This window comes from Leucopleurus acutus (genome assembly GCF_964270905.1).
Source record: "Leucopleurus acutus genome assembly, chromosome: 4".
Taxonomy (NCBI): Eukaryota; Metazoa; Chordata; class Mammalia; order Artiodactyla; family Delphinidae; genus Leucopleurus; species Leucopleurus acutus.
Genome location: NC_139146.1, coordinates 75958656 through 75968753, shown reverse-complemented (window position 1 = coordinate 75968753; position 10098 = coordinate 75958656). Strand labels below are relative to the sequence as shown.

The 10098-nt window shown below is 46.9% G+C and overlaps 1 protein-coding gene across 1 annotated transcript; it reads left to right on the top strand.

Annotated features, from left to right (window-relative positions):
- Positions 1-2610: 2610 nt before the first annotated feature.
- Positions 2611-9817, top strand: HOPX (HOP homeobox). The gene is made up of 3 exons (XM_082837866.1): positions 2611-2645; positions 2840-2996; positions 9162-9817. The coding sequence occupies exons 2-3, from the start codon at positions 2853-2855 to the stop codon at positions 9237-9239; spliced, it is 222 nt and encodes a 73-aa protein (XP_082693992.1). The 5' UTR covers positions 2611-2645; positions 2840-2852; the 3' UTR covers positions 9240-9817.
- Positions 9818-10098: the final 281 nt, after the last annotated feature.

Below are 10098 nucleotides of genomic sequence, written 5' to 3'. Positions count from 1 at the left end.
GTTTCATATGAATAACTACAGCAACAATAGAACTTGTGCTCAGATTAAAGTTTAAGAAGCTTTAAAATATTTCTAGTTCTTTTCATCTGACATTGTTTAGACTACCTTCAGAGATACTTTTCAACAGTTTCCTTACTGGAAAGAGTTGAGAAGTTTTATGAGGCCAAGGTTACTAGGGTGATTTGATTTATAAGTTTCCTTTGAAAGAAAGAGAGGGAGGGAAGAAATGGAGAAGCAGCAGCAAACACATGTCAACCAAAGAGGGCTGAAATAACAGAGACTGAGTTTTGTGGAGAAATGACAGGCAGATATCTCTATCGTGGTTAGATCTTCCATCCTCATTTCTAGAAGTCAAGTTTGTTTGTTTAGTGTACCTTAGAGAAGTAGGTACTTTCAAATTGTCCTTCCACAAGTCTCCTTAGCAGCCAACCAAGTCCAATGGCCCTCAGCCAACTAACCCAAGGAGTACTTTAAAGTCAAGTGGACCTATCCATGAAATCTCGTACAAAGTCCTGTTAACGGAGAGCCGCAAAAATGTAAGAGAAGATGCACCTGATTAAATGTAAGAACATGAGTCACCCATGGATTATATAATAGCAATTAAAAAACCAAAAGAGGGAAAGAAGTACATGTAGAACAGTCCTTGAATCTGAGTCCAGTTTAGAAATCTGTACCTTTGATGAACACTTCTGAAGGACTGGGGAGTCTACAAAGCAGCAGCAAAAATTTTCCTGGAAGAGCCAGCATAACTGTGTAACTGGAATTAGACGGAACCTTTCTAGGGCAAGGAATTAAATCAGAGGCAGCAGTTTCCCCTCTCCTGTGTTTTTTCAGGCAAAATGCGCAGTGGTGGGTGGTTCCAGTGGGCAGCTTTGGCTGGAATTGGTGTCCTACGAGGGCAGTCAAAGCCCATTCAAAACTGCAACAAGCCCCTGCCTGCATTTACACGGTTGCCCTCCTGATTTTTTTTCTGCCAAACTAAAGACAGAATGGCCCGCTGAGAAGGGTCTAGAAGAGCACAGGACTGAAACTGAAGCCAAGGCTTTCCATTCTAGGTTGCTGGTCACCAAGGTTCTTTCCAGCTCTGAAGTTCTGTGTCAGAGAAAGGGGGAGATGGTGCCAACAGGAGAAGAGGCATTTACCACCTGGCTTGACCCCGTCCTTCCTCAGCACTGTGACAGGAATCACTGGGACAGATTAAGCGGGGGAGCACAGAACTCCCTAAAATCATGAAGATTTCACTATGACCTGATAACTGGCTTAAGCCCAGAATCCCTCACAGTAGAATGGCTTCTTGTCTCACCTGAGAAGCCTCTTCAGGTGACCAAGAGGAGAGGGAAAGACATTTATTCAGGGAGCCCAGGATGCAGGTCCTTGTTGAGAAGGTTGTCACAGCATCAGGGACATTATGCAGGCAGATCAGTGGAGTATGGCTCATCCCCAGGCACAGACCACAGCAAAACCTACTCAGGATTGTGCTGGACGATCGTGCAATTGTTTGTTAAAACAACAAACCAACGGGATTCCCACACTTGTGCTTGTCTTTTACTGTCAGCAATGGCAAGTGCTGACCTGTCTGTCTCAAGTGCTCAGCCAGGAACTTGAAGATAGAGTCTAACTTCTATAGTTAGAAGTTAGAGTCTAACTTCCTATACCTCAATACATCTAAGATTGGGGGGAGGGGAGGGGTGCACATCTGCCGTTTTTTGGTCCCATTTCAGAGGCTACTTAGGTATAAGAGGTGTAGCAGGAAGTCATGTTGCCCCCGATCTGCTAGAGTAACGTTTGGCTCTAAAGTAAGGAAATACAAGAGACCTTGAAGCTGGTAACCGACCAATTCTCTTGACTTTACAGTTAATTTTAACACAGTTAGAGGGGATGTCTGATTTCAAAGACAGCTGCTGTAGATCCTCCTCAGTTGGATTTTGGCTCTATCTTGGAAGGCCTCATCTAGGGAGGAACATAGCGCAGTGGACTCTGGTGGGCCCTGTGGAACAATGTCCAGGCCACGCTGGGAAGTGAACAGCCGGGTTGACTGGAGGCCTCTGACTCACGGCTTTAGTTAGAAAAATCGGGGGTGAAGGGAAGGAGAAGGAGGTCGCAGATCGTAGAGTGACTCATACAAGCCCTCAGGTGGAACTTTCTCCTTACGCTGTTCCCGGCCTTAGGAACTGCAGGGGTAAATCACTGCGGACCTACCTTCACCTCTGTAAAAGGAAGAGATTAAAAGCGCCCCCCCGAGTTCCCCAACTTTGAGAAGTAACTTCTGTCCTGTGGGTCATTTCCCTGAAGGAGGTGTAGGGGTGTGCAGCCCTCCCGGGCGAGGGCTGCAAAGTGCTAAACTACTTTAGAGGCGGCAGGGCGCGCACGAGTGAGGCGGCCCCGCCGCGGACTCGGGGCAGCCCAGCCACGTCATCTGTCAGGACTGTGCCCAGGGCAGCTCCTTCTCCCGGGAGGAAGCTTTGAAGACGGCTTTTCAAAATCACCGCCGCGCTTCCTCCACTCCTTCCTTAAAGGCTCACGGCCGGGAGGGCGCGGCGTCAGCTTCTTCCCACCACTCCAGACCACTGACCCCGGGGAAACTTGTAAAAATTCGGGGCAGGAGCGCAGACCAAGGACGCGCAGCTCAGCGGCGGGACCCCTAGGTGCGCGCCCCTGGAAGGAGCCCGGGCAGGCTCCCGCAGCAGCCTGCAGCGCCGGGGACCCGTGCGCCGTGCGACCCTGGGCGGGGACAGCCCCGGGGGCTGAAGGTGCCCGGCAGCGCTCCGGATCGCCGTTCCTCCCTGCGTCCCGCCCGCCCGGGGCCTCGCTCACCCCGCCGCTTCTCCCTCTCCCGCAGCCGTGTCGGGACCATGTCTGCGGAGACCGCGAGCGGCCCCACTGAGGACCAGGTGGAGATCCTGGAGTACAACTTCAACAAGGTCAACAAGCACCCGGACCCCACCACGCTGTGCCTGATCGCGGCCGAGGCCGGCCTTTCCGAGGAGGAGACCCAGGTAAGCCCCCGCGCGCGCCCGACTCCTGCCCGCGGGGACCCGCCGCGCCCACCCTCGCCTGGGAGATCTCGAGAAGGTTGGGGGTCGCCCTTGCCCTCGGCTCCCGCTTGGCCTCCTTCCCCCGGCTCTTTCGTCGCTTCTGCCCGTACCCCGGGAGCCCAGACCTGTATCGCTCCCACAGCAGCATCCCAGCTCCCCGGCTCCACGGGCGCCAGGTCTGTCCCTCCACCCCAGCCCGGTGGTTCCCGCGGGAGCTGCTTAGAAGCCCCACGCCCACCCTCCCTTCTCCTTGCTTTTCCACTCTCCCCTACAGCACGGGATAAACGCTCTCTCCTCCCTCTGGGCTGGGAGCAGCGTCCCTTGGCCCACTTTTGTCTCGCTTTCCCGGGTTTATTTTCTCCTCTGGGCTGGAAGCGAAACCTTTAGGAGAGGTGCAGTGTGCGCCCTCTGAGCCCAGCGCCCTCAAATCTATTCTCAGAGGGAGTGTCAGAGCTGGAAGGGATCTTAGTGATCAGCTATAAATTCAGTGCTCAGGTTTGGTAAACGAGGAAACTGAGGTTTAGAGGGAGAGACTTGCCGTGATGGCACAGGTCGTTAAGCATGCTCTTTGCATCACATCGCGCTGCAGCTTCCGGTTAGCTGCAGAGCTAAAATTGCACGGAGCCAGGGAGATTTGGTTCCGGTTTTTAAAAATTCCACGGCTCTAAGGTTTAGGGTCCTTTTCTGGAGTTTTCTGAGAAGGTAGACATCTGACATTACAACTGAAGGAACAGGAAAAAGATGTCACCATAAGTGCATTGATTTATTTATCTATTTTAAAAGCTCCTCTATTATCCTGAAAATTGTTTAGGGTAGAGAATGCAACACTGCCCATGATTTTTAACCGCTAGGTACAGTAGGTGCAGTACTGGCTCCTTCAACTGACTTTTTTTTGTTGTTTTTTTTTAACCCCCTGTCTAAACTCTTCTATTTCCCCTTTGGTCATGGAAAGACAATTAGTTCTGCATGATGATACCACTTGGAACTCCTCTAGCACCTCTCCCATGGGAGCCCAAAGCAATTCACACCTCTAGTCGCAGGTCTAAAGCAGAGACTTTCTTATTCTTCCCAACTTATAGACCAGAGCATTCAGACATTTTGTTCTCTCCTTACCATGAATCATACTTAGCTGACGCTTAAAAGCTTGTCATGGGTGCTCCAGTGAATCCTAGAACCAAGACCCCAAGATCCATTTTGGATCCCAAGCCCAAAATGATTTTTTTACCAATTAAGCCTTTGGAGAACTCGCCCATAGAAAATCCTCCCTCTCCTAGGTCAAACAGAAAGTCCAGCATATCAGTCTTTTGCAAAGGGAACAGATATCTAGCTAGCCAGAACCAGAACTTAATGGAAGGTGATGTACTGTAACCCAAGCCTAACAGCTCATGTTTCTCAGAACCCCAGCTCTCCCCAGGAGGCAGCCTGCTGAACTGTTGTCATTTACAATCCCACACTATATTTAGAAAAGAGGAGTGATCACAGAGACAGTAACTCAGCTCTAAGGCTGTGGGTTTACCATGGGCCCCGTATTAGCCTGATTCTCCCTTGGCAAGTGACTGTCATTCCCTAAAGCAGAATGGTTATGCTGGCCTTTGTAACAGATGACACATGCCGCCTATTGCTCCAGGTACTCTCCGAGTACTAAATCATTTATTTGCCACAACAGTGCTATGAGATGGGCACTCTTGGCTCCACTGTACAGAAAGTTTAAATAACTTGAAGACCACCACTGGGGAGTAGCAGCGCTGGGATCTGAACCCTGGCAGTCTGGCCCCCTGGCCCAGATGCTTAACTACCATGCTGTTTTGTCTCCACAGAAAAGGAATGGAAACAACTGGGTGGGGTGGGAGGGAAGCACTGAAAATTCAATTTATGTTCTATTTCTTCCTGAAAAAAAATCCATGCAGTAAATGATAGTCATCTCAGGCTATATTCAATCTTTCCTCAAGATTCACCTTATATGAGAGAACTGAACTGAGATCAGGTTGGGGGCAGGAAGAAAGAGAGGGCACCCTTCTATAACTGAGGTCAGCCAGTTCAGACCCCTACAGAGCAGGTTCCTCTGCCCCTTTCAGGCAGCCCTTCTCCCATCCCCCCCCCCCCCCCCACTTCTCCCATCCTCAAATGAGTAAATGGTAGACTCAGCCCTGAAGTAAGCATTCGGGGGAATGAGTCAGCCTCAGAGCAGGGCTCCTTGCTTCCTTTTCCTGCCATGAGGCTAACACCTTCTTCCTCCCTGAGATTGCTACGGCTCAGCTTTCCCCTCTGTCTTACGGCATCGACCACAGGGAAGCATCTGAGACCCAAGAGCTCAGAGAGAGGCAAAATTTAGCAGTTTCAGGGAAAGAGGCTTCCTAGGTAACCCTCCGTCATCCCTTACCAGATTGGATCTCATCTTCCAACTTCCCATCGTTCCCTCCCATCCCCGTAACCCCTTCCCAACCCCCTCACCCCCATGTTACTGGTGGGTGAGAATGGTTTCCCTGTGGGGACCCTTTAAATAACTGATGGAGGCCAGGTTTGTTGGGCCTAAACATAAGCAGTGTCTGGTATCAGCACTTCCCCTGTTTCTTCTATTTGTTAGCATTGCCCTTTTCCATGAGAAAAGGTCATCGAAGCCAAAATAATATTTATTTCATATGCTTGGTCCCTTATGCCTAATACCACCCACTTCCAGAATCGGATTCATATTCATTTTCCTAGAACAAGTAACACTAGGAGAAGAAAAATAAGCATGTGATGGTCCTATGAGATAGTTAATTCAAGCTGATTCACACTGCTGATACTTTGGCAAAGGCAAGAGGGACTAAAATGCTGAAATATTCTCTGACTGGGGCCTTTGACCTCTTTATAACTGTCCCACTGTAGGACAATGTTCTTTACTTGGGGTGGTGGGGGGGGGAGGGACACCTATGGGAACCCAGAATGAAGGGAAGGATGCTCTAATGGAAATAACTTTTTAAGGTGCATTTGCTGGGGTCCTAGAATGGATTTTTTCTCATGACAGTAATTAGATATGTCCTATATTTAAATTAGAGAAACCTTACAGAATCTCGACCCCTGTGTCTTTCATTATTTTGAAGTCAGTGTGAGAAGGGGCTGGGAAAGCTCTTATCAGCCCCTTGGGAGGTTAGAATGATCTTCCATTTTCTATGATCACTGATTCAATCCCAGTGTAGTTGGCGTTGGTTCTTAGATTGGTTTCCAGGATTTTTATCCCCTCTTGATGTCCCGGGACTCTTCCTAGAACCCTGGTTTTAGTTGTTAGATGTCTTATCAATGGAATAAAGACCTCTAAAGGTCTCCTCCTAGAAAGAATGAAATGTTAGTTACTAGAGAAAAGGACAGGAACAATATTATTCTGCCTCACCCCTTCCCCATCCCAGTGTCTAATTATCATCTGTTCTCTCAGAGTAAATAAACCTCCATCAATGGGCAAGGCTAATGAGGGCATCCATTCATAAGCAAGCAAGGGATGAATGTCTTTCCCGGGGGATGACTGAAACAAAGAAGAGAAGGAGAGAGCCAGGTGGAAAATTAGGATGGATGTGAGTGAGATGCGATAAGATTCAGCTCTGGAGGTGAAAAAAGCAAGCAAGGTGTTTAATGACTTTTGTTGGAGAGCAACTGGTTTGCTAAATTATTATATACATGTGTGATTTAAAATATATATATCTGTGGAAAACAGTTGAGCTTTTCTTGAACCTCCTCCCATCCCCCAATGCTAGGGTGCAATTTATTAATCATTTGGAAGCCAACTCACCGATTCACAGATTTGGTCATTGCTGAAGTTATGTTCAGTAACTGTATGTTAATATTTTGCTTCATTCCTAGTATAAAGGTGTGGGTGGCTCTTCTGAATGAAGCCAGCTCAATCATTCTGTCTTAAATGAATCCTGATAGAAAATGAGCCTTTCCCCCTCCAAGCTTTAATTAGTCAGTCTGTAAAACGCTGCCATTTATTCAGCTCTAGAAACTGCAAATTCTGTTTAATCAGACCTCGTCGCCTTGAAACCCCTGCAGAGCTACCTCATTAATGAAACTGGAACTATGCTGCTCTCACACCAGATTCCAGAGTTAACTAAATACACACATGGATCACAGAAGCAAATAGGCCCACCTTTAGCAGTAGAACGTTGGTTAAAGCCACCAAAGATACATGAGCTCTCTGTTCTCCTTAAGGTTGGAGATCCCCAGGAGTGAACTATGGCACCCAGAGAGCAACCCCCAAAGAGAAGGCTTCCCTACGAGTAGTCTGCTGCCCTTGGCTTTAGATTACTTTTCTCTGCTGCCACCCCACAGTACAAAGGTATATAAGACAACTGATCTTGGCAGGTGTTAGGCTGTCCCTTGCTGTTCAGCCAGGTGAGCATTGGTGCAGAGCCCTAGGCCGTGCTGTGGGCTTGCTCCCTTCTAGCTCTACAGACCTTGAGCCTTAGAAGCACTCCTTCCCCTGTGATTCTCGCCCTTTCTTCTCATCTTGGGCTTATGCTGAAATGCCTTTTGACTCCCTAGATCTCCGCAGAGATGAGGTCTTCCCACGCATGGCCCTAGAGCCCACCTGTTTGTTCAGAGGTTGAATCTGCATCTGGCTGTGCCAAGTCAGAGCCCTCTAGGTGTTTCTCACCATACCATCTCCATCAGCACATTCCAGGTCTGGCACCCATCCCACAACTGTGTTCTTTTTGCTTCCTTTCTGTCCCCTCATCTACTGACCCCTAGAACAGGTAAATTTTAGAAACACTACAAGGGACAGTAGATAGCCCCTAAGTTTACTTCTTCATTTACAGTTGAGCTGACTGGCGCTCTAACTTCCTCAAGTTCTGAGCCAGTTGGTTACAACAAGCTTCCTGTTGGCAGGGCCCAGGACTGCAGAGCCCCCAGTGGTCACCTACCCAAGCAGTATGACATGAAAACGTCTTCATTCTCAAAGTGTGCCATGATGTGTGAAAGGTTGGGAAGCACAGGAGAATAAAGCCTGGAGGTCCTGCCTTCCCACAGAGCCCTCTACTCATCCTCTCCCATGTGGATTAATGCTTGCTGCTTCTATTTCTTCACTATTGCCTCTTCAATGTTGTTGTTCAAAAATCCAGATTCCTCCTGGCCAACCTGGTTCATACCCCAGACTATTCCCCAGCATGGGTCTCCTTATCTCCACTTTGCAGAATCCCCTGCCCTTCAGGGGTATAATAAAGGCAGATCTATATGCCTTTATATGCATTTTAAAATGCCTAAAATATGTTTTAGCCCTCACATGGTACCTTGTCTAGAAGTATCCCATCTGGGGCTTTTCCTAAATCCATGGTCACTTTTGCGAGGTGTGAATATTTGGGTCACACAGAGCTAGAAGATTTTGAGTAAACTGGGAATCCCACTTGCTCTTTTCTCACTGTTCAGTGGCCCTGGAGCAGGAACGATTGGTCTAGACTACTCCATGGATCCTCAGAAAGGAGTGCCCCAAGGTTGTTCAGCGCTTAGTTTTTCATTCATTTTATTCAACAAATTCTTACTAAGTGCTACTGATGACCAAGGCCCTTGAGATCATCACACATTGATGAGGTATAACAGCCATACAGATTTATCTGGGGCATCAAGGAGATGCTTCAATTTCTTTTATTCATTCAACAAACATTTATTAATCTCTGTTAAACCCTTATGCTAGGGGCTAATGATGATAAGATGGATGCAGACTCTGCTTTCATGGATCTCATATTCTAGAAGGAAATGTAGATTAAAAACAAGTGAATACACAAATAAATTAATTACAGATATTAAAAGTTCTGTGAAGGTAACAAAGCATGAACACAGAGAATAGGAGATGGATGGAGAATCTACTTGATAAAATGGTTAGGGAAGGCCTTATTGAGAAGGTTCTATTTAAGCTGAGCCCTGAGAATTATTTATCATCAGATAAATAATGAAGGTCAGATATTCTAAGCATAGAAAACAGTATGTACAAAGGTCCTAAGGCAGAAATATAAGTATCACAATGAGATGAACCATCCCCAGGGACTCAGACTGCTTTCCTCTTTTCCAGCTGGGCCACAGAAGCTACTTTTAGAAAGGGAATGGACATTTCAGTTTTTCAGTATGTGACAGGTAATTTTGCACATTTCCCTCCTCCAGAAATGGTTCAAGCAGCGCCTGGCCCAGTGGCGGCTGTCAGAAGGCCTACCCTCAGAGTGCAGATCCGTCACAGACTGAGGAGATGGTGGTCATTGGCGGCTTCCCTCCATGAAGACCATCTGCTGTTTCTCTCCTCAACTTAATCAAGCTCTTTTGGTTTTTCAGTGTAGTGTCATATGCTCCTCTGTTAGCTGTCCTCCTATTTAACACAACGTTGTATTTTTTTTTTTAATGTATATAACTAGAAAAGAAAATAATCATAGGAAGCTATGGGCAGCTTCTGTGTAAAGCAGTGGCTTGGCTGGAAGTGGTGTGGCTTGCATTTCCTTTGGGTCTTGATGACAGATGGTGTGAAAACCATCTAAGTTTTCTTTTTGACCATCACCTCCCAGTAACAATTTACTTTCACCATCCATTTCAGAGAAGACAAGGCCTCTGTTGAAAAGGTAACATGACCAAGAGGGAGAAACATTTCCTTCTAATTCTACTTCCCTAAGTCATTTTCCTTGTGTTTCATTTAATACACTGAGATTGAGTGAGAATACAGAGTGAATTTGAGTTATTCAGATTCCATAAAGCAGTTCCTTGGATTATAGCTGAATTAACTTGGAAAGCACTCAGGCTGGAAGACAGAAACTTCCACTGGCAGAAAATCAAGTAACTAAGGAAAAAATCCACAGAAGTCTTGAATTTACCTTATTTAAATGCATTTGTTAAATTCATTTTGCTAAACAAAATGAACGGTGTTTTGTCTCTAAAATGATTTTCTAAATAAAACCTTAACATTTTGTTGAAAATGCATTGAGTCCTCTGCAGATTTTTAACTGAATAATAAGCATATCAAAGAAAAACAGAATAGCTCAACACAGAAGCCGCCTGACAAAAAAGCTGTCATTTTCTAAATCCTTGCTACTCAGAGTCGTCCAGCACTGGCGTC